This window comes from Hemicordylus capensis, chromosome 2, assembly GCF_027244095.1.
Source record: "Hemicordylus capensis ecotype Gifberg chromosome 2, rHemCap1.1.pri, whole genome shotgun sequence".
In the NCBI taxonomy this organism is placed as follows: Eukaryota; Metazoa; Chordata; class Lepidosauria; order Squamata; family Cordylidae; genus Hemicordylus; species Hemicordylus capensis.
The window spans coordinates 278616193-278640459 of record NC_069658.1 but is presented as its reverse complement, the minus strand read 5'-3'; the positions used below and the strand labels follow the sequence as shown (position 1 = coordinate 278640459).

At 46.1% G+C, this 24267-nt stretch overlaps 1 protein-coding gene across 5 annotated transcripts in view; it reads left to right on the top strand.

Annotated features, from left to right (window-relative positions):
* TAFA4 (TAFA chemokine like family member 4) overlaps window positions 1–24267 on the top strand; it is a 230744-nt gene that overhangs the window by 69755 nt on the left and 136722 nt on the right. For all 5 annotated transcript variants that reach the window (XM_053294683.1, XM_053294682.1, XM_053294681.1 and 2 more), the window contains exons 2-3: window positions 21611–21747; window positions 24125–24240. In XM_053294683.1, the coding sequence (XP_053150658.1) occupies window positions 21668–21747; window positions 24125–24240 (196 nt within the window). In that variant the 5' untranslated portion in view covers window positions 21611–21667. The remainder of the gene's footprint in view (window positions 1–21610; window positions 21748–24124; window positions 24241–24267) is intronic.

Here is a 24267-nt window from a genome sequence, read left to right as displayed (position 1 = left end):
TTTTTTAAAGTACTTAAAATTTGCAAACCCAAACCCGCCCCCCTGGACCGGACCAGACCAGGGTGGTTCGAGGGGTACCAGACCGAACTGGCCTGGTTCTGTGCACATCCCTACTCTCGCAGGCACCAGAGCAAGAGAAAGGTGGAGTTCCACCGGGTCGGAACATCCTGTGGGATCAAGTGTTCAGGTAAGCCAAGCTCAAGCTGCCTCTCCTTGAGAATCCACCTACACTTTTAGCTCTGGTGGAAGTAAGTTGCTATGTTGCAGCACCTCTACACAAGAGCAGCCATGGCAGCAGCGGGCTGGCACTCAGCACCTCCAGTGGGCATGCCTGGCCTTAGCCCCAGAATGGCCAAGCACATCCTACATGGCCAGGTTCAGAGTGTGTGCCATACAATGGATGGACACAAAGGTGAAGCTGCTGGGCTGCAGTAACAGCATTGTTGGTCACCATGAATCCTCCGCAAAAGTTTGGAAGCCTGGAATCCCTCCACCTGACGATCCATGGCCACCGACAGCTCATCTGCCATGTGGTTAGTGTCCAGCACCTCCACATGCAGCAAAGCCCACCTGTGCTTTGCTGTATGGGAGGGGTTTGCCATGCTCCCTGGAGGGGGTAGCCGATGTCCTCACTCTCCAGCCCCCACCAGTGTGCCGTGAGGCACAGGAAAGCAGTGTGCCTCCCACTGTGGCTGGTCCATATATGCACATGAAGTGGGTGCTTGTGTCTCATGCTGCTGCATGCAGCATCCCTACAGCCTCCCTGCACAACTGGTACAGGGAAGGCACCACCCGCCTGCTGAAGGTGGTGCGTGAGGGAATTTTATAGTCAGGGGCAAGCAGTCAGCACAGCTGGCGGAAGCTGGCATTCTTCACCACCTGGAATGGCTGGTCGCCCAAAGCCATCATTTCAGCAATGGCCTGGATGATGAGATGAGGCTCTGGGTGCCCAGACTGCTTACCCGCCAACGTCACCCACCACACAGGCAACTTCTCCTGTTGGGAGCAGGAACAACTGCCTTGCTGCTGCTAGTTGAGGGCACACCAGGGCTATTGCTGCTGGCAGGAACAGCCCCCCTCCCCCCAAGTGATGCCATCGCAGGTGCAGCAGCATCCCTGGTATTGGAAGATGCCCTGGGCCTTCCCTCTGCTGAAATGCGCACTGCAGCGGGTGCAGACAACATGGGTTGGGTCACTAGGGCAAAACTCAAAGTAGTCCCACAGCATGCTGCCTTCGGTCCGGGACCTTTTTGGTGGTGGCAGTTGCTGGTTCCTTTTTGGGGCCACCACCACCGCCCTTGGCCTGGAGCTGAGATGGTCCAGGCGCAGGAAGTGGAATGACTTTCTCCTGCTCCTCCTCAGTCACAGACCAGGCAGTCGCACTGCCAAGTGGGGTTGGGGAGGATGGTGAGTGTGATATGGTTGGTCTAGTAGCAGCTGACACAATCACTTCCTCTTCCACTGCCACAGGAAGCTCTTCCCTGACAGGGGAGGATCTCCCCGCTAATTCTTCTTCAGCTGCCACTAGTGGCTGAGGCTGTGCTTCAGGACCATCCTCCTCTGAGAAGGGAGAGTCTACGTATAACCACATCAGGGAGTAGTCCCCTTTCGCCATCGCCCACGACCCACATCACCCCTCCTTCTGCTTGTCAATCTGCTTCTGGCTCTACCTCACACCCTCCCCGGCATCTTGGTTTTTGTTTTGTTTTTAATTCAAGCCCTAGCTCTGATGAGGTGGGGGAGAGTAAGTGCCTTTAAGGTGGGTATTAAAGAAAGGGGTGTGGGGTGGTCTATTATGCTGTTTGTGCAACACTCAGTGCTAACAATGTAGCGCACACACAGAAGCTATAAAAATTAACCCCCCCAAATAAAGAAGCAGGCTGGGGGGGGGCTTTTATGGAGGGGAACAAGCAACAGTTGGGTAAGTTGATGGAAAAGGAAAGGGGATTACTGTGGCCTGTCTCCTAACCCACCCCTACAGTCCTCCATATTACCTGGCTTTCCCTCTCCCAAGCTAGGCTCTATTTAAAGAAATCTAACCTGACCAAAGTTGGGGTACTTACCTTCCGGTGACCTGCGTCTTCTTCTGGAGTCTGGCCCGGTGCCGTTTTGGGAGGCACTCGGGCCAAGCAGATACGCTGGGACTCAACAGCTGAGGGTAGGGCAGGTGGGTGCCAGGCGGGTGGGCACCTACCTACCTCAAAAAAGAAAAAGGCACAAAGCAGCAGAAAAGGTGGTGCAGCTTGGGGCTGCAAAAGACAAAATGTCAGCACAGCACCCCAGTTATTGAAGCCACTGAAGGCTGGCTACAAGAAGAAGAAAAATTCTACAATAGCACCCAGGAGAGCTGGTCTTGTGGTTGCAAGCATGACTTGTCCCCTTAGCTAAGCAGGGTCCTCCCTGGTTGCATATGAATGGGAGACTTGAGATGTGAGCACTGTAAGATAGTCCCCTCAGGGGATGTGAAGAGCAGAAGGTTCCAAGTTTCCTCCCTGGCATCTCCAAGATAGGGCTGAGAGAGATTCCTACCTGCAGCCTTGGAGAAGCTGCTGCCAGTCTGGGTAGACAATACTGAGCTAGATGGACCTATGGTCTGACTCAGTATATAGCAGCTTCCTATGTTCCTATGTTTAAATCCACTGGGGCTTCTGGTCCAATTAAAAACAAATAGGGGAAAAAAGGGAAAACGGCAATTGGCAGTTCAACAAAAAAAGAGAGGCAGATAAGCCACAGATAGGGCGCTCTCTGTCTCTGTCTGTCTCTTTCCCCCCGCCCCCCACAGGCAGGCCAAAATTACAAAATAAAAAGCAGATGGCTCTGCAAAAAAAAAAAAAGGAGGAGGAAGAGAGAAGCCATAGGCTCTCTCTATCCCTCTCTCTACACAGGGAGGCCTCAGTCCACCAGTCTCACTCTGTGCTGCAGTGCTGATCCTTTCTCCTCTGAGGCACACCATAAGCTCTCTGACCTCACACTCCCTTAAATACATTTTGAAAACCCCTCCTTTGGCTCCCCCCAGCCAATGGGGGCATAGTTGCCATGACAACACTTGATTTGAATGATAACAAGCCAAACAAGAAGCAAGGAGAATGCAAGTCAATCAGATGCCAGTGCCAGAAAACCATTCAGAAAGAGAAGAACAGGCCTCCAAAATGATGCTCGAAACACTTGAAACATTTCGAGTTGAAATGGGACTGTTTTGTTTTGAGCTTGAAACAGGCCCTTTATTCTGAAGGCAGTTTTTTTTGAAAGATCAAGACAGCCGTTCCAAGCTCAAAATGTTTCAAGCTCAAAACGTTTTGCACATCCCTAGCATGAATACTACTCAGACTTGGGCAGGGCCAATAGCAAGGGTCTTTCCTACCCACTTGGGACATTAACTAGGAAGGTGGATGTCAATCAGGTCAGAAAGCCCCATACTGTCAGTCTAACCCTAAAAGGTTCAGGGGCATCCATCCACATTCACACACAAATTGCAGCTCCATGAGGCACCACTATGGGCAAGCAGTTCTCATGTGGTGAGCACACTAAAACCAATGACTGCTCCATATTTTGTCTAACTTCTTGATAGAAAGGAAGTGATGGGAAGTAACAAGTATATGCCTTCTATTTATTTTCTGTATAGATTCAGATCCTAAATAAACAGTGTCAGTGCAGGAAGAGGTTCGGGGTTAGGGTGTCTTCAACATTTTCAAATTGTGCAGTCAAATATCTTGTATCTTTTAACTATGTCTAAGTATATGCAATAATTGGATATTCTTCCTCAGTTTATTCTTGCTTCCATTCCCTCTGCCTTTCCTTTATTGTTTCCCTTTTATCAAATTTCTCTTGAGAAGACTTGACTTCTCAGTTTTTGCAACTTGTTATGAAATGGATGCTGCTGTTATTTTTGACTGAGCAGAAAGGTTGAAGAAATTGTGCCCGTGTGTACTTGGCCCCATAAGACCATTATGCTTCCCTGGTTTGAATGCGATTCCATCAAAAAAAAAAATAGAGATCAGAAAATCTGAGGAAGAGAGAGAGAAGTCACTCCCAGGAATTTGACTCAACCTCAGTTTCGCTCAGAATTTTTGGATAGGGAGCCTTGTAGTTCAATTCATAAGAGAAAGTAATTGTGGTGTCGATGCGTGTGACTGAAAATAGTAGGCACATGCTTTGGTGTGGGGAAGAGGATGAATGAAGGCATCTATGATGCTGGCACATTAATATGATTAATGACACAGCTAAATTTGCATGGATGATACATCTGTACACAAAGGAGATTCCTGAAATCAATAATAGCCTTTATAGCAAGGCCTTTGAAATGGTTTGTCTGAGAGGGAGGAGCAAGCAAGCAACATTTTAGCATTAAACATTTTAGCATTAAAAAAAACACAAAAACACATCTTGTTGCTGTGCAACCTTCAAGATGAGACATAATGAGATTATGACCCAAATTGGAAATGTTTAATATCTTTTATCTCTATAAATTATGTATGCACAATCTAGTGAGCTGCCTTCATTCCCATAAGTCAGGGATGACTTAATTTTACTCCATGACAGGGATGAATTTTCTCTGGTTATTTTAAACATATAGCTGAAATTACAATGAACAAACTGCTTGATTCAAATATAGCTGTTGAAGCTCTTTAGCTGGACTCAGAATTCCTTTTTTGTTAGACCACAAGAGGGCAGCCTTGCTACACTAAACACAGACTCCCATTGTATTCTTGCAGTGTTTGTTCTAAAATTGTTGCATAGAAATGCAGTTATTTAACCTACTGTTAGGTTTTGCCTAGGGAGCAAGAGGTTGCTGGTTCGAATCCCCGCTGGTATGTTTCCAGACTATGGGAAACACCTATTTTGAGCAGCAGCGTTATAGGAAGATGCTGAAAGGCATCATCTCACACTGCGTGGAAGATGGCAATGGTAAACCACTGAGGATGGTAAACTGAGGATGTGGACAAGCTGATTGGAATGATGCAGCCCACCACCTGTCCTCTTGACCCTTGCCTGACATGGGTAAAAAAAAATCTCTCGTATTCGGGCCGACTTGGATTTCGTCTCCACACTTACTTCAGTATCTGATGTGGAGGTATCCAGCGGCTCCTCTTATGTGGTTAGGTTGGATCAGTTCCAGTTTGTGACTCCTGAGGATGTGGACAAGCTGATTGGAATGGTGCGGCCCACCACCTGTCCTCTTGACCCTTGCCCGACATGGCTTATACTATCTGGCAGGGGGGTTGTTGTAGAAGGCCTGGTAGAGATCATAAATGCGTCTCTGAGGGAAGATAGGATGCCTCCTAGTCTTAAGGAGGCAATTATTAGACCGCTTCTGAAGAAGCTTACTTTGGACCCCTCAGAGCTGAGTAACTACAGGCCTGTCTCCAACCTTCCGTGGCTGGGCAAGGTAATTGAGAGGGTGGTGGCCTCCCAGCTCCAGACAGTCTTGGAGGAAACGAGACCCATTTCAAACTGGCTTCTGGGCTGGCTATGCGGTGGAGACTGCCTTGTTCGGCCTGATGGATGATCTCCAACTGGGAATTGACAGAGGAAGTATCACTCTGTTGGTCCTTTTGGACCTCTTGGCGGCTTTCGATACTATCGACCATAGTATCCTTCTGGAGCGTCTGAGGGGGTTGGGGGTGGGAGGCACTGCTCTGCAGTGGTTCCGCTCCTACCTCTCGGGCAGGTTCCAGATGGTGTCCCTTGGAGACTGTTGTTCTGCAAAATCTGAACTTTTGTATGGTGTCTCTCAGGGCTCTGTATTGTCTCCGATGTTGTTTAACATCTACATGAAATCGCTGGGAGAGATCATTAGGAGATTTGGTGCAGGGTGCTATCAGTATGTTGATGACACCCAAATCTATTTCTCCATGTCAGCATCATCGGGAGAGGGCATAACCTCCCTAAATGCCTGCCTGGAGGTGGAATTGGGCTGGATGAGGGATCCAGGGGTGATCCAGGAAATTACAGGCTGGTTAGCTTAACATCCGTTCCAGACAAATTGATGGAAAGCATCCTCAAGGATAAAATTGTAAAGCACATAGAAGAACAGGCCCTGCTGGGAGTGAACCAGCATGGCTTCCACAAAGGTAAATCTTGCCTCACCAACATTTTGTAGTTCTTTGAGAGTGTCAACAAGTGTGTGAATCAAGGTGATCCAGTTGACATAGTATACCTGGACTTCAAAAATGCTTTTGACAAAGTTCCTTATCAAAGATTTCTGAGGAAACTTAGTGGTCATGGGATAAGGGGACTGTGTGGATTGCATACTGGTTGAAAGAAAGGAAACAGAGGGTAGGTATAAATGGAGAGTTTTCACAATGGAGGGAAGTAAGAAGTGGGGTGCTTCATAAATGATCTAGAAGCAGGGGTAAGCAGCGAAGTGGCCAAATTTGCAGATGATACCAAACTCTTTCGGGTAGTGAAATCCAAAAGGGATTGTGAGGAGCTCCAAAAGGATCTCTCCAAACTGGGTAAGTGGGCGACAAAGTGGCAAATGCGGTTCAATGTTGGCAAGTGTAAGGCTAGCTGGGTGACTCTGGGTCAGTCACTCTCTCTCAGCCTAACCTACTTCACAGGGTTGTTGTTGTGAGGAGAAACCTAAGTATGTAGTACACCGCTCTGTGCTCCTTGGAGGAAGAGCGGGATGTAAAAATAATAAAATAATAATAATAAGGTGATGCACATCGGGATGAAAACCCCCAGCTTCAAGTATACATTGATGGGATCTGAGCTGTCGGTGACTGACCAGGAGAGGGATCTTGGGGTCATGGAGGATAGGTCGTTGAAAGTGTTGACTCAATGTGCGGCAGCTGTGAAAAAGGCCAATTCCGTGCTAGGGATCATTAGGAAGGGAATTGAAAATACAACGCCTAGTATTATAATGCCCTTATACAGAACTATGGTGTGACCACACTTGGAGTACTGTGTACAATTCTGGTCACCAGATCTGGAAAAGGTGCAGAAGAGGGTAACCAAGATGATCAGGGGCCTAGAGCACCTTTCTTATGAGGCAAGACTACAACACCTGGGGCTTTTTAGTTTAGAAAAAAGACAACTGTGGGGAGACATGATAGAGGTCTATACAATCATGCACAGTGTGGTGAAAGTGGAAAGAGAGAAATTCTTCTCCCTCTCACATAACACTAGAACCAGGGGTCATCCCATGAAATTGATTGCCAGGAAATCTAGGACCAACAAATGGAAGTACTTTTTCACACAACGCATAATTGGCTTGTGGAATTCTCTGCCACAAGATGTGGTGACAGCCAACAACCTGGATGGCTTTAAGAGGGGTTTGGATAACTTTATGGAGGAGAGGTCTATTAATGACTACAAGTCGGAGGGCTGTGGGCCACCTCCAGCCTCGGAGGCAGGATGCCTCTGAGTACCAGTTGCAGGGCAGTTACAGCAGGAGAGAGGGCATGCCCTCAACTCCTGCCTGTGGCTTCCAGCAGCATCAGGTGGGCCACTGTGAGAAACAGGATTCTGGACTAGATGGGCCTTGGGCCTGATCCAGCAGGCCTGTTCTTATGTTCTTAAGTTCTTAATGTACTAACATAAAGCTTGACAAATCCCAGGTCCAGGGAGCCATTGTGCCTTTAAAAAAAAAAAAAGCTGTCTGGAGTAGGATATTCAGAAGTTGAGTTATTTAATAAAATATTTATTGGCTCAAGCCGCCTTGTTTTTGTTATGTTACTTGTAAAACATATTAAGAGAAGCCCATTTACCTTCCCCTTCCAAAGTTTCTGTGGTTGTTGGATAATTTTAGCCCTATTCCGACTTTATGTAGTAGGAGTGTAGCAGTAGAAGACATTGAGGCCCTCCACATGATTTATGTGAAATGCCTCAAGGGGGTTTGCGGGGAGAGCAGACTAAGCCTGCTCTCCCCACAGAGCCCTGGGCGGCCAGATTGGCTGCCCACATGACTACCGGCTTTATCTCGGAGCCGGTGGGAGCTGCAGGGATCAGGGGCCACTTGGCCCTGTGAAAGCGCACGGATGCCCTGCGCAAGTACATGGGAAGCGCACGGGGAAAGCGTAAGCATGCGGGACATTCTGGGGGGGATCCCAGAGCCTGAGAGGCTACGTGTAGCCTTCTGGTTGGGGTCTACTCATGTGTCGCCATACACTGCAGCAGCACACGAGCAGAAAAACAAGCACTCCCTCCGTTAGCCTCATTTAAGGCGAGGGGGAATTAGGTGGGCCTGCCGCCTTGGACAGCTAGCCATCAGTGTTTCTGACAATCACCAGGAAGCAGGCTAGGCTCCTTGAGCCTGCTTTCTGCCGATCATCCAAATAGCTTCATTATGTAGTAGGAATGTTTAAAATGTCTGTAACCATTTTAAAAACAGGACGGCTTACTCACGTGTGCCACGCAAAGCAGGTCTGGCAGTTACACCCCCAAGTGCCACTCACTCCACCTCCTGCCGTGCTCACGGTTAGGGTGTTGGTCTAAAGAGGTGAGCACTACCCCAGGAAACATGATGGCAGGTGCTTCTGTGATCAGCAACTTGGGTTGCTGATTAACAAATAAATCACACACACACACACACACACACACACACACACACACACACACAAGTTCTCAGAGGCATATATATATATATATGTCCCCCCAACAACAAACAACTAAAACGGGGGTGGTGTGGGGAGTTCTTTGAGGTGAGTGGAGTGGAGCTAGGGCTCAGTGGTTTCATTCCAACCTCGCTTAGCTGAGATAGATGCTGGGCTTTGCTTTGTCTTAATTTAATTTAATTAACATATTTGTATACCGCACACTACCAAAATCTCTAGGCAGTTTTCAGCAATAAAACAAACCAAGACATTTTAACAATTAAAACACATACAAATATCAAATTAAAATACCCATAAGAACTACCACATAACTAAAAAGCTTGGCTGAAGAGATGTGTCTTTAGTTGTTTCCTAAAAGCCAACAGGGATGGAGCAGCTCTCATCTCAGCAGGAAGCGCATTCCACAGCGCTGGGGCAAGTACAGAGAAGAATGGAAAAAACAAAAAAACATGGGAGATGGTCAGCAGTCTTCTCTCTTGTGGTTACAGGTCTTAAGATTTGAGGAAGCTGCTTAGTCTGGCTTTCATCCATTTATGTTTACATCATCATTATGGATGAAACAATTCTGAAACTCTTTCTTTGTAATCAAGGAATTGTGAGCCTATTTGCATTATTACTTGCCTTAGGATAACAATAACCCCTGAACTCACATCACACGTTCAAAGGCTGAATGTGAGGTTGTACTGAATTGAGAGTCAGTAATCCCTGCCAAGACAAGGGCTCTTGGCAAACTTCTTTTTCATCCTAGGATAAAAGATAATGCAAGCAAGGTTATGTTCTCTGGTGCACAGTTTCTCAACCAGCGGTCCCTGGACCGCTGCTGGTCCATGAAGGGTTGAGTGCCGGTCCGTGACTGGGAGTCAACCCCCCCCACCCCCAAAACCCCAACTGCAATCAAGGCACTCACTTCCTCAATTTTGCACATGGCACAGAAGAGGAAGAGGAGGAGTATCATGGAGGCGCGGGACCTTGCTTCCGTCTTGCCTCCACGTGCTACTGAGATTTTCCTACAGCTATCTTATTCCCTATCTGTACAGCTTCAAACTGTATGCAGCGCGGGGGCATCAAGGAAAAGGTATGGCTGGCAGTGGGCGCCGCTTGAAGGGCTGCTGGTTCTTGCATGCTCATTGTTTGCAGCCAAAGGTTGATTGATTGAAACCTAGCTGCCTGTTGCGGCTGAGGTGCCTTGAGAGGGAACGCAGTTTCCCTCTTGCATTGGTGGGGCATTGTGGTCCATAGGCCCCCTATAATCCCCTGGTCTGCACCGCCAGTGGAAGATGGCAGTCCCCTTTGTGACCTTGCCAGTGGGGTGGAACCTCTGGCCGGGATCATGCCATGGTGAGGGCTAAGTGGTGGAGGGAGGGAGAAGAGCCGCCTTGGCTCGGGCTTTGCAGAAAGGGAGTGCAGGTGGACCTTCCTCAGGGGAGGGGGAGCAAGCACATGTACCAAGGAGGGCTAAGTGGCGGAGGGAAGCGGTGTGGTGCGGGGGAGAGGCAAGAGACCATTTTGTGCATTCATGCAAATGGGTCATTGGATGAATGGCATGGAATGAAGTGATCCTGGGCATTTGATGCCCAGCGTGGTTCGTGTCCGATCCCAACCAATTTAAAACCAGCTGCCTGTTGTGACCAAGGCACCTTGAGAGGGAACGCTGTTTTCCTCTTGCATTGGTGGGGCATTGTGGTCCCTCGGTCCCCTATAACACCCTAGTCTGCACCACTGATGGAAGACGGCGGTCCCCTTTATGAACTCGCTGGGTGGGGGGGGGAACGGGACCTCTAGCTGGGATTATGCTGCGGTGAGGGCTAAGTGGTGGAGGGAGGGAGTAGCACTGCCTTGGCTCGCCTCACAGTGACACGCGGGCAGCATGTGGGACCACATGAGCTGCGTGGCCCCAAAGGCAGGTTGCTGTGATTGGCACACACAGGGGAGTTGGGAGGGGGGTGCAGAAGTGTGCACTGCGAGAGAGGATGGGGGAACACCTGCTACACTATGGTGCGCAAGGACAGCGGTAGCGGCTCTTGGACCCATGCAACCATCTGAGAGTGGTCCAGTGCACCATTGCCTCGCCCACCCTGAATAGTGCCTTGTCTCCCCAGTGAGGAAGACTCCTCAGTGAGGAAGACATCCACCACTACAACGCCCTGCGCCCCCCATCTCAGAATCACCCCCTTCCCTTTAACGTTAGGTCCCCACTGCTCTTCTTCACATTTTCTTTCACCATGTAAAAAACAACAACCAAAACATTCCCAGCACCTGCCATGTAACCGTTTTTAAGGAGTTTTGGAGGAGCTGCACGGGTTTCATTAGGTCCACCTCACAAAGAGCACATCTAAGAGCAGGATCCAGATCAAGCCAGGTGATCATGACCAAACAGCATTGACACAAATGAGAGAAGACTAAATTAATTTCAGTGGGTGGTCCTGACTAACGTCGTCTGGATCCGGCCCTGTGACTACACAACTCCTGCTAAAACTCCACCTCCATTAAGAGAAGGTTAAACCGTAGACTTCGGGCTCTGACAACTTTCCCAGCTCTCCTCACCTCCTTTTTGTTTCGCTTGACATCCAGCCTGATGAAGAGTTTGGGGGAATTCAAAAGCTTGCTTGTGCATCGTTTTCATTGGCCCCATGTAGCTTTTGAATTTTTCTAATGGCCCAACATCCCCTCTCCATTGAGTAATCACAAGCATCCCCACCTGCACCCTGTACATACTGAAGACATATTGGAGACATATTTGTTCACCCAGGCTTTTAGATTCATGGGTTCTCAACCTTGGGTCTCCAGATGTTGGTGGACTTCAACTCCCATAATCCCCAGCCATAATGGCCAAATGCCATTGTGGTTGGGGGTTATGGGAGTCTAAGTCCACCAACATCTGGGGACCCAAAGTTGAGAATAGGGATGTGCACGAAGATCGTTGTTGCTGACGGGGGGTAGCGCTTTAAGGGCGGGGGAGGGTGTACTCATCCCTCCTGCTGCATTTCCCCCGCTGGTGCGCTGTCATTTGGAAGCCCCTCGGGGCGGCAGCGTTCCTCCCTGCTGCCCCGTTGGCCCCGTTGGCCGGAAGTCGCGTGCGCCCGTCGTGCATGCGTGCGCGCCTTTCTGCCATGTGCGTGCGCACGCACGAAGGGGCACATGCGCGCTCGCCACTTCGGGCCGCTTTGGGCCACTTCCGGCTGACGGGGCAAACGGGGCGGCAGGGAGGAACGCTGCCGCCCCAAGGGGCTTCCAAATGACAGCGCGCCCGTGGGGGAAATGTGGCGGGAGGGGTAAGTACACCCTCCCCCGCCCTTAAAGCGCTACCCCCCATCGGCAACGAAACGCCGAAACGCCCCTAGTGCTGAAATGTTTCGGAGGCCTTCATAATGGCCTCCAAAACGTTTCGGGCACATGCCTAGTTGAGAACCCCTAATATTCCATGGTCACAAAAGATACCAAATTTAATGATTTAAATGCTTATATTATTTTAATTGTAAACTGCCCTGAGATGCAAATTTTGGGCAGTATAGAAGTCTGTTAGATAGATAGACAGATAGACAGACAGCTAGATAGATAGATAGATAGATAGTTAGAAAAACTTAAAACTTGAAACCCCTTTTCTAACTGCTGGTCCAGGAAACTGCACATGAAGAATGTAGCAGTCCTTGAAACTCTGCACGAAGAATTTAGTGGTTCTTGACTCCAAAAAGGTTGAGAAACACTGCGGGTCTGGTGGATGAGTTGTTACGATTTTAGTTACATTTATGTCCCATCCTTCCTCCAGGGTTGCATACAAGGATTTCTCCTCCCCCAATTTTATCCATGCAGCAACCCTGTGAGGTAGGTTAGGCTGGGAGATAGTGAGGCTCTCCACATGAACAGTGTGGAGATCCTGCAGGGGGTTTGTGGGGAGAGTGGGCTTGACTCGTTCTCCCCGCACACGAGCAGGTAGCTTGCCCTGGGTGGATAGATTGGCTGCCCACACAATTACATCACGAGGTGGCAGGGATCTGGGGCCTCCTGGCTCCCAGAAGTTTCAGAATGCCCCATGCGAGTGGACAAGTCATTCTGGGGAGCCCCTCCGCCACCAGGAGGCTTGCTTAGCCTCCCCGTTGAGGGTCTACTTGTGAGTCACGATGAAAAACCCAGAGTTAGTGGAGTCAGCTCTCTCTGAGCTGACCTCATTTAACGGGGGTGGGGCATTTAAGAGGGCTGGCTGCTGGGATCCATGTGGCTCCCGTTGCAGCACACCAGCAACAGCAACTGGTTTGGGCTGCTTTAGCCTGGTTTCTGCTGCTCATGAGAACAGCCTCAGTGACTGGCCCAGAGTCACCCAGTGAGCTTCTGGCTGAGTGGGGATTGTAATTAGAAATGTAGCCGTTAATAATAACTCACTCACTAATGATCACAAGCTCACTTATATGTTCTCTGAAGCATATGAACTCTGTTCTTCTGCATCCTTGCCTTTCTTTTCTCAAATCTAGGAGATCTGAAATGATTTTGCCATTACTGACATATGATTATATAATAAAAGAGATGGAGATAGTGAACCCACCCAATCCTGCTTACTCATGAGTAGCCTTTTTACATTCAGTATGGTTTCCTCATGTATATAAGATTAGGGGCCAAAGTCCAATTAAAAAGTCCAGTTTTTAAATAAAGTAGAACAAAAACAGGGATAATTGGGCCTTTAGGGATTTTTAGCTAAATATCCATTACACTTACATTTGTTTAGCCATTAAAAGGGCAAACTCTGTTGGACAGCAGGTTATGTTCAGAATTTGGTAAGTGGATTTGTATTTTACTTTATCTCTTACTTGCCTTGATAGTTTTAGAATCTACCTGATCAACAGCAGTTTGAGGTGGTTTGTTTCTAATTTTGCATGTGTTTTTCTCTGAGTGCTTCATTATTTAGAATACGTCATTTGTACACAAAGAAGTCGGCAGGAATGTACATGTTCTCAGCTCCATTTTAACGATTTTTTCATTCTTCAACAGTTAAAAACATGGCATGCATGTTTATTTTGCTGATAAAAATAAGGATATGTAAGCAGTTCTTGTAAAAAGAGACGGACAAGAGAACGAGTAATGGGGCACTTGGTTTTAGAGACAGAGAGAAACTGGAGAACAATTCACAATTAAATCTACATCCATAATTTCCTTAATTGGCATAGTCATCATCTTTAATTGCTCATTATAAAGGATTCTATAACATTGCACTAGGAGTAAATTGTTAGCAGATGATTTTGGAGAGGTTATAAAAATGCATTTTGCAATTTGTAAATATTGATGGGGGAAGATTGCATTTAGCTGAAAGGAATAATGTGATTTAGAATGTTGTCTTAATCAAAAACTCAGCTGTGCTGCTTCAGCTCTAATCTTTAAGCTGTGAGCGCAAACCACTTCTCTGCACTACTGGTATTTAAATCTCATGGACTACATTGGCAGTCTATTATCTTTTTGATGAAAGTTCACTAGTTAGAGGTTGTTTTACGGTCTCCTTGCCACATGAATGCTCATGATCCGATTATATGTGTGGCATAAATGCAGAAAGATTTTTTTAGAAAGTGCACCAGCCTGAATTGAACATATGATGTTATGATTAGGTTTAGCCCTGCTAACTGGGCAAAGAAGCACCTTTCAAAGTGGTGATTCTCTTGGTCTTAAGCAGGGAGAGAGCAGCGGGCTCTGTTAGCCCCAGCATAGCATCCTAGCAGTGGCTGTTGCTCGTGTGCACCTTGCATTTTATTTTAGATTTTGAGCCCCTTTGGGGACAGGGAGCCACCACTGCTAGCACCACCACCTCCTCCTCCTCCTCCTCCGAGAACCTATTCTTTAAGAAGTGGTATAAAAATAGTAGTTGATGTAGTAGCTGTCAGATCAAAATAAGTATCCTCTAAATCTGCTCTGAGATAAGTATCAGTCCTACTGGGGAGAAAGGTGTTAACAGCAGCAAAGGGTTGGTCTAGCCCCTTTGCTGCATAATCTTCCAAAATTTAAGCACTGCTGTGAGAACTCAGTTGGGATCATTGAAGCCAAGGTTCCAACTCACTGAGTCCTTCTGTTGCTGGTAAATGAGTTTGACACATTTCTGGATTGGGCCCCTGTTTACTGAAGACCAAATGAAGTTGTACAAATGACAGGTGATTAATATATTTCCTTACCAAGGCTCAAGGGAATGGCTGCGGTCACAAACCACAATGTCACACTAGAGCTCTTTCCTCAAAAGGTCAGGAGATATCTTGTTAATTATGCTGTATTTAAGTACTTCCCAAAGTGCCTCTGTCTGATGCAGACAACAGCATTACAACTGGAAAGAAAAGGGATGTGATTAAGACCAAGATTTTCCCTTTTTTACCTTATTCATAAAGTGAGTCCCTTTCATGCAATAAAATGAAACATTCTGTTTGTTGCTTCAGAATAATTGACAATGCAATTTATTGAGGAGAAGAGGAGCACTGTTTTCAGATTTCAATAAGGGAGAGTCATGGAAGGCCTAGGGAAGATTCACATCATAGGAACATAGGAAGCTGCCATATTCTGAGTCAGACATAGGTCTATCTAGCTCAGTATTGTCTACACAGACTGGCAACGGCTTCTCCAAGGTTGCAAGGAGGAGTCTCTCTCAGCCCTGTCTTGGAAATGCCAGGGAGGGAAGTGGAACCTAGATGCTCTTCCCAGAGCAGCTCCATCCCCTAAGGGGAATATCTTACAGTGCTCACACATCAAGTCTCCCATTCATGTGCAACCAGGGCAGACCCTGCTTAGCTAAGGGGACAAGTCATGGCCTATCATTTGGGTACATTCAAGATTTGCAAAAATGCAGTGCATTTTAAGAGCATTTGTTATGGTTAGTTTTTTAATACCTCAAAATAAATCAAGATGTGCAGATCAAGAACTCTACTGGGAGACAACATAGCTCTATAACTGTGGTGCTTAGATCCATTGCCTTGCCCTTGCTGTAGATTCTCTCACTGTTCTCACTTGACGTGGCCAGTCAGCACAAAGTGTCTGAACCAAGGGGGAGGAGATAAGGGCTCCCCTTTGGAATCACTGGAAGGCTATTGCCAGCTCCCAAACTGCCCCAGCAATTGCTGTTTATCCTTCTGACTCATTCAGGTATGGTCCATGAGAGCTGCCAGAGAGATAAGCAGCAGTGGCAACATCTGGAGATGCCATATTTCTTTCCCACACTTGCAAAATGGAGACACTTCTTCATCTCACCTAAGAAAATTTTGAGATCTGACAGTAAATACAGTTCATCATACGGGTGGCACTTTGCTAGTAATAAAGAACAGCCAAAAGTTTGGATGGAGATGGATGAATGGTTGAACTTCTTATTTTTTGGTCCAAGATCATTGTTAACTAGTGCTTCCAAGTTTCACCACACAAGCTTTATTACTGTTATCAGATTGGTGTTATGAATCCTGGCTGGCTATTTCTTTGTTAGGCAAATTACTGCCGATGGTTCACTGAGGTTTCTTGATAAGAAATATCCAGGAGATTTAGAAGGTGGAAAGCCATTGAGATGGTAAGGTGATACATCCTACCCCACGCCAGCTCTCTCTGTGTGTACACAAAGATACTGCAGTTTTGCAGCTTCTGGTGTGAGAGAGAGTCAGAAATGGACTGAGTTTGGAGCTGAGGGCTGAAGCCCCTTGGGGTACAGGGCCTCTGCCTGGGAATTGGATGTGAGGTCATGCTCTTGCTGCTTGGCAGGTGGTATTCCTGTTCTTTTCCACCAGCTGCTCAGTTTGTATATTTGTAAATGAACTTAACATAACAAAACCACCCGCAGCCTCAGGGATCTCTCCCGCGAAAGAAGCCCAAACCTAGGTAGGGCTCTGCCTGAAGTTGCGGGGGAAGAGAGGAGTGCAGAACATTATGTTGTTTTCTGGAGTCTTTTACTGCAGTTAGTTTCTAAAAAAGCACGTCTCTTTCAAACAGGCACTTGATTTGAGAAATGATTTGAAAGAGAAGTCCCAGTAGCCGTTATTGACAGCGGTCCTGCAAAGTAATGAACCAGCCTCTTCATCCATCTCATAGAAATGCATAAGCATTTGCTTTGATTGTTGTTTATCTTTGCTCCCTCTCAACCCTTGGGCACAGCTTCACCTTCAACTATATATATGAATATTATATAATTTTAACCGGGCTCATAATAATGCACTGTTATCAAAACAGTTCTTTTCTCCTACCATTTTTTTCATGCATTTTCTCATAAAACAGCTAGTTGTGCATGCTAACAAAATTATGCATGCTGACAGGAGGGGTAGTCCACTAGCCACTAAGGACAAGTTGAGGTAGATATATTTTACTTCTGCATTCATTAACCATTTCCTCTTCTCCTTCACCATGTCTTGGGAGTAGAATAAAGGTATGGGATAGAGACGTTTTACTTCTCCTCTGCGACCTGGGCCTGGGATTCCTTCAGAATGGATAGAGAGGGTATACATTTTTTTAAAGCCATATGTGCCAGGGTTAACTGTTTGGTGAAAGAGAAGGAATTTACAAGTGGCAAGAATGTTGCAAAATGTATTGGTTAAAAAGGTGTGAAGATGATTAAATAGCAGGTGCGGCTCATGAACGTGCCTCCGGTGGGGGGCCGGCGGGCGGCTTCTTTAAGGTAAACGGAGCCGGTGCTCCGTGCCGCCCCGCAGCCCCTGCGGTGGGGAATCACCTCCGTTACTCACCTGGCCACTGGCGGGGGCTCACCTCCGTGGGAGCCAGGTGAGTGGCGGAGGCAATTCCCCGCTGCGGGGGCTGCTGGGAGGCACGGAGCACCAGATCCGCTTACCTTAAAGAAGCCCCCCTCCGGAGGCACGTTCACGAGCCACGCCTGTAAATAGTAAGGCTGATTATGGTTCATTAGTATGAGATGGACAGTGCAAAGCAAGAGGAGGAGTTTTTTGAAATTGTTCTAAGGTGGCACTAAAATCAAATAATTAAAACTTTACAGAAAGGGAGTCACCCTTCCACTGATGGTACCAGGAAGATTTTGCAGCTGTGAAAATAGCAAAAATAAAATGAATTTTCTTGAAATGATGAATGTGTTTACAAGATACAGCTCTATATATGAGTCATTCCCATTGGCTTCAAGCATTCAGTGAGACTTATGAGATACCTTGGTACTACATGTGCTGTATTCCTCCTCGTCTGCCGCCGCCGTTGTATATTATGTATATACCAATTTCCAATAAAATGTTCACAAAACGTACACAGAAAAAGAATAAAAATAAGATGGTTCACCACTTTGAAAGGTGCCACTTTGCCTAGTTAGCAGGAGTAAGCCCAGTTAGCAGTAGGCGTGTGCAAACAGCTTCGAAACTGAACCAGTTCAATGTCAAATCAGTTTGGTACAAAAGTTCGGGGTTGAATCGAACACCACCACCCCCAAGTTTGACTCGACCCTGAACCCTCCCCCTTTTGAGGGTTTGACGAGCAATTTTAAAAAATGTTTTATTTTATCTATTTATTTTATTTTTAAACTTATCCCCTCCTCAGTCTTCTCCAATGTGGCGGGGGTGGGCCACAGAGGTTCCCCTTCCCCCCGCCAGCCTCCTGGGGAATTAAAACTTGCCCAGTTGGGCCTCTTTGGCCCTTTCCAGGTCTATTCTCTGGCTTGGCAGCCATTTTGGAGGCCACCGTGCCTGTGCAGTAGGACCCTGCGTGGCCTGGGTCATGACCCGGCCATTCAGGGTCCCATTGCGGAGGTGCAGCAGCCTCCAAAATGGCCACTGCGCCAGGAATAGGCCCAGAAAGGGCTGAAGATGCCTGAACCGGGCAAGTTTAACTCCCCAGGAGGCTGGCAGGGGGAGGTGGAACCTCCTCGGACCCACCCACCACCCTGGAGAAGGGGATAAGTTATTTGGACCGAACTGCGGGGGGTGGGGGGTGTTGAAGGGGACCAAAACTGAACTGGGACAGATTTTTATTTTATTTGTTTATTGGAATAGTATTCCAATTTTTATTGGAACAGTATTGCGTACTATTGGAAGAGCAATAAGTCCTAAACATGCACTATTAGAAGTTCTGATTTCAGGTGGCTCCTCCATGAGGTGAACTGGGGCAATCACCTCAGCTGGTGCCTTGCCCTTTAGGGGCCTTTGGGGCGGTGCCAGAATGCACCTCCACTGTCTCTGTTGGCTACTGCCTGGTGTTCCTCTGTTGCTCCAGCTCCCTTGGCTGGTTTTGCCTCCAGATGGGAGCCAGCTCTGATGCTGCCCCACCCTCTCACTGACTCCACCCCCACTTCCCATGCCAAGGCACTGCCCCTTCCTTCTCAGGAAGCATGCTGGCATTGCCTCTGGCTGTTTGCACAGTGCACCTTGAGGGAGGCAGCATGGAGTATGTGGGTGGCTGCCGGAGTTCTCCTTTGCTGGCTGGTGCATGAGGAGCAGCAGCAGCAAACAGCAGCTCTCTTCCTCTTCCGGTCCCTCTCGCTCCCTCCCTCCCACTGAATCCTCTTCCCTCTGAGCGTCAGACTTGTCCAAGGATGTGGAAAAACACGATAATTGGAAGGAAGGGGGTGTAGTGTGGGGGGGGCGGGGCGGGGCGGGGGGAGAGCGAGTGAACGTGCTGCCGGTGCTGGCACAGCAACTAGCAATGGAGAACCCGGGCAGTCTCCTGCATGCTCCATGCTGCCCTCCCTCCGGGGTTCACTGTGCAAACAGTCAGTGGTGTTGCTGCTGCACTTTGCTAGGCGGAAGAGGTGTTGCCTGGGCTTGGAAGGCAGGGCCAGGGCATGTAGGAGAAGGAGGCCTGACTGGCCTCAGCTTGGGCTCCTCTTCCCAGGAGTCCCAGTACTTGCTGTGCCATAGTACACTGCAGAGATACAGACGAAGTTTGAAGCCCCCCCAGCATTCCATGAATGATTTGTGCATATTTGCTGTGTGTGGGTTCCTTGTAGCTGCTTGCTTTGTCCTAGCCTTGAAGGGAATATCCATGCATATCCATACAGTGGGTTATAGCACAGCTGTAGTTGTGGGTTATAACACAGCAACATACAGTATTACATATAACAACCCATACAGTGGGTTATAACACAGCAACACAGGCAGCATTATTTGAGCTGGTTACACAGATTTCTCTCATTCTTGATCCCTCCTGGGATTATGGGATTATTATTTTTTTTACAACACTTATATCCCACTCTTCCTCCGAGGAGCTCAGAGTGGTGTACATGGTTATTTTTATCCTCACAACAACCCTGTGAGGTTGGTTAGGCTGAGAGATATGTGACTGGCCTAGAGTTACCCAGTACGTTTCATGGTTGAATGGGGATTCGAACTCAGGTCTTCCCGGTCCTAGTCCAACACTGTGCTATTCTGGCTTTCTTGCTAGCAGGCATTGGTGCCAGCTGTAAAACACTGTTTGAGGGAAGAAGGGAAAGAACCAAGAACAGAAACAAAAGAGGAAGAACCTTCAATTTGCACAGAAGTTAATTTCATACTGGTCAACATGTCCCTATTTTCCTATTCAGCTGAATGGGAAAATAGGGACATGTTAGCAGGTATGTAATTTATTTTCCAGTGCATTTTGAGTATTGTAACTTTTCATCAGAGGCAACTCTAATTCAGGAACTGAGCTGGTATGGAAAGCACTTCTGGCCTGAGTTAGAGGTGCTCCTGATAAACGGTTACAATACCTGAAACCTATTGGACAATAAATTACCTTCTCTACACCTCGGGATCGCCCCATTTTGTGTTGCTTAAATCACCATGTGATATCCCAGAATAACTTGGTTTGGAAAATGGGAAGATGTTTTTTAGGATCATACTCTATAATTTGTTTTCCACCTTCCAACAGAAAAATACTTCAAAAGCTACATTACAAAGGCAGGTTAAAAGCAATTTAACTGGTACTTAGCAAGACATGGGCAAATTAAGAGGTCTTTGTGTGTGTGTGTGTGTTGTGCTAAAAATACATATGAGTAGGCACCAAGTGAGCCTCACGTAAAAGAGCTTTCCATAAATGGGCTGCTACAGGTGCTGCAGTGCTGTACGTCTAGTTGCCACCAACCTAATTTCAGAAGGTGAAGACACCTAGAAACGGGCCTCTGATGAAGGTCTTCATATACAGGCAGGTTCATGCAGGAAAAAGCCTCCTAATGGCGCAGCGGGGAAATGACTTGCCTAGTAAGCAAGAGGTTGCTGGTTTGAATCCCTACTGGTAGCAGCAATATAGGAAAGTGCTGAAAGGCATCATCTCACACTGCACGGGAGATGGCCATGGTAAGCCCCTCCTGTACTCTACCAAAGACAACCACAGGGCTCTGTGGTGGCCAGGAGTCAGCACCGACTCACGGGCACAACTTTACCTTTACTGAACATGCAGGAAAAGATGGGTCTTCAGGTTACATAGAGGCTTTTCAGGTTCAAGTTAACTTTAAGGAAGTCTCTGCGACCAGCACTCCCAAACAGTCTGGATTTGATTTAAATCAACTCAGTTAAAACCATGATTTAAATACAAATTAAACCACTAGTCATTCAGTTCATTGTTTTCTACTAGTTATTCAGTTTTTCCTTTTCCTTTTTAAAAGCTGCATTCTGCAGGGACATAGGGCTGATCAGGTCTGTTATCTCTCATTGCCATACACTGCTGTTTTGTTCATACTATATAATTAGGTGGTCTGGAGTCATAATAAAATTATAATTATAATCCCTGTTCATGATATTCTTAAGCTTACAAGAGCAAGTACTAACAATACTTATGTGAAATCAAAACTATATATAGGTTCATTTTAAAACAAAAAACATTACAAAGGAAAATAAGGCATCTGATTAATTAATTTATTTTTTAAATCTGGCTTATTTTATTTTATTCTTTTTTTTAAAAAATCTGTTGATAAAGATATTTTGATGGAAAGCTAGATCTAAAAATTATGATGTGAAAAATGGTATAATCCTATGTACAATGCTATGTTAGAATCAGACCTGTGTAAACTCATTTCATAAAATGTTGCTGTAGTCTTCTTGTTGCACTGCAGATGGCACTGTAACAATGGTTTTAATGAGAGATCACCATTCTGAGCCCTCAGTAATTGTTGCCTAATATTGTTTCCCCTCTAGGCCCTGGATGTAGAAAATAAACTTACAAAGTGCAGAAATGCTTGGACCTATTTTCAAATGGGAATTTGGATTTACTTCAGAATATCCTCATTGATTATTCTGTCTAACTGCAATAAAAACCTGGAAAAATCACCAAGGTAAGGAGATTGCTTCATTCTTTTGATGGATCATGAGGATTTCTGGAATGTTGAAAGGGTAATATTAATGATCTGTGTTTGATGACACAAGTAACTGATTTTTGCAATCATGAAAAAAAAAGTTAGAATTGATTTGGAGGAATTCAACATTATTTAGCATTGATATTCATCTCATTAGCTCCTATAAAGACTTAGACCCTCATAATCTTTTTGGAGGATCCATTTCTCCTTAGATGGTCTGGAGTCATTGTTGCTTAATTTTTAAAAAAGAGAAGTACTGCAGTTAAAAACGGCCTGGAAGCTGCACCTGTTAATCTAGAAACTCTTTCCTTGGATGTTTGGGGCGGTCAGTAGAGATTCAGAAGTGACATCACAAGCCTATGCATATCTAATCAGAGAAATTCCCATTGAATTAAATGGAACTTATTAACAAACCTGTGATAGGATTGTGTATAGGACTGCAACCTGTATTGTTCATCAACGAGGGAAAGATGCTCTGTTCATTAGGCACTTGCTTCTTCATTCACATGTCCCAAAGTTGAGTCTTAGCATTAACATAGATTATAATGATATTGGGCCTGAAATTATGCCCTGGCTGGAGTGTAATGTAGCAAGGCAGAGCAAAGCCAAAAATATCATCAGTCTGGATCTCAGTCAAAACCCGAGATTTGCAGAATTCCTTCTGAAATCATCTTCTGGCACTTCAGAGATAATTCTTAAGAAGATTCGGATAGAAATAGTGGTATAGAGCAGGGATGGGTGGAAAGTTGCTTATAAACTCAGGTGAACCATTGAGCACTGCTGGTTGTTAGGATTCTTGCAATACACATTGCATTTGGTGGATTTAATCCAATCCAAATGTTAGTTCTTACATTCTAAAGCAATTTGTCTGGTCAGGATAATTTTACACAGCTGATTTGTGCCTTTTCTATAATGAGATTCAAAATATAAATTCCTACTTCATGAATTTAAAATATTCTGGTGGACTACAAGGATTCTAGAAGAAAGATGAATAGATCATGCAAGAATAACATTGTCTTATTTCTTATAAGTGTCCTTTTCTGAAGTAATATCACTTCATACAAAGGAATTTTGGATAGCCATTGCTTTCCACCCCAAGTCTGGGAGTAAAGTCCAAAGGAGCAACTGTAGTTTATTTTCATTGAGGTGGCAGTGGTAATTCAATGTGAAATAGTTACTGTGGGTGTAGGCCATTGCTCCTTGGAAAAAGTGTGAGTGAATTCACCCAAGGACTGCATTTACGTATCTTAAAAAACAAACAATAATTTCCAGCTGAGGCTGAAAAAGGAAATTGGTCCCTCTAAGTGTTTGAATTTTGACTTCCTTTCATTCTGCCTAAGAGACATGAGGCAGTATTGTGATGTCTTTTATCCAGGAGAGCACTTCTGATTTCAAAGAAACATAAAGTTCATTTTTGAACAGGCTCAGATCTGGTGCAGTGTTCTTCCTTCCCATGTCACTCACTATCCTGTCACAGGTTGATGCTTGTGACAATCTGATTAGCATTATGGTTGCAGTGTAGCTTGGTTGCATGTCAGTGTCCAACTGAGCCAGCAGATCCAGATGGCAGACCAGTGTTCTCTGGCCAGGATCCAGAGGAATGATAGCTTGGGTCCTCTGATGTCACAGAATTCCTGTTTCTCAGCTCCTCGGAGTACTCTTTTCTCATGTTATCTGCAACACAATTTCTCTCCCTTAAATGTGTCTTTCTAAACCTAGGAGCCATATTTAAGTCCAACAATTAATGCAACCACTTTAAAAACATTGATAATATATTCCCTTTATGATCTCCCCCCCTCCCCCCTTTCTCTTTCAAACACACACACACACACACACACACACACACACACACACACACAGAGCCCCCCTTGATCATTCCCTTTCCTTTGTCCAGGAAATCACATCGCACTGTTGGTTCAAATAGCCTTTAAAAACTGTTGGTCCGAATGACTGACCATGATCTGTGTTATTATTTGACCCAAAGGAATTAATATGTATTTAATTTTGGTAGCAGTATGTTATTTCTTTGTTATTTGTTTCCCCCCTCAACAGATGCCCATTCTATATTCATAATGTCATGGGCTGCATGAACTGGGGTGGGGGAGAGGGGGAGTGCTGCCCACTGTCAACTGCTGCATCGCTTCTTATAATGAGACATGACTGGTAAAAAAATTGATCTCAGTTTAGGTGTGAATGTGATTCTCCTTCCTTAAGGATTGTGTTCTTAATAATCCATTTCAATTAATTTCCAGTCTGTCCTCCACTTTTTCTTTCTGCAGCGTTTGGTTTTATTTTGCATCAGTCCTAAATTATAAATTGTCCCTTTCACTCAGTGGCTTCCTTTTTCTGCCTGCAGGATGAGGTTCTGTGCCAAATCAATGCTTCTATCTCAGTGGCTGTTCCTGGCATATGTGTTAATGGTGTGCTGTAAATTGTTGTCCGCTACCAGCCACCATCCCCGGGGGCACCCAGGTAGGAGCTTTTAAACTCATTACGCGC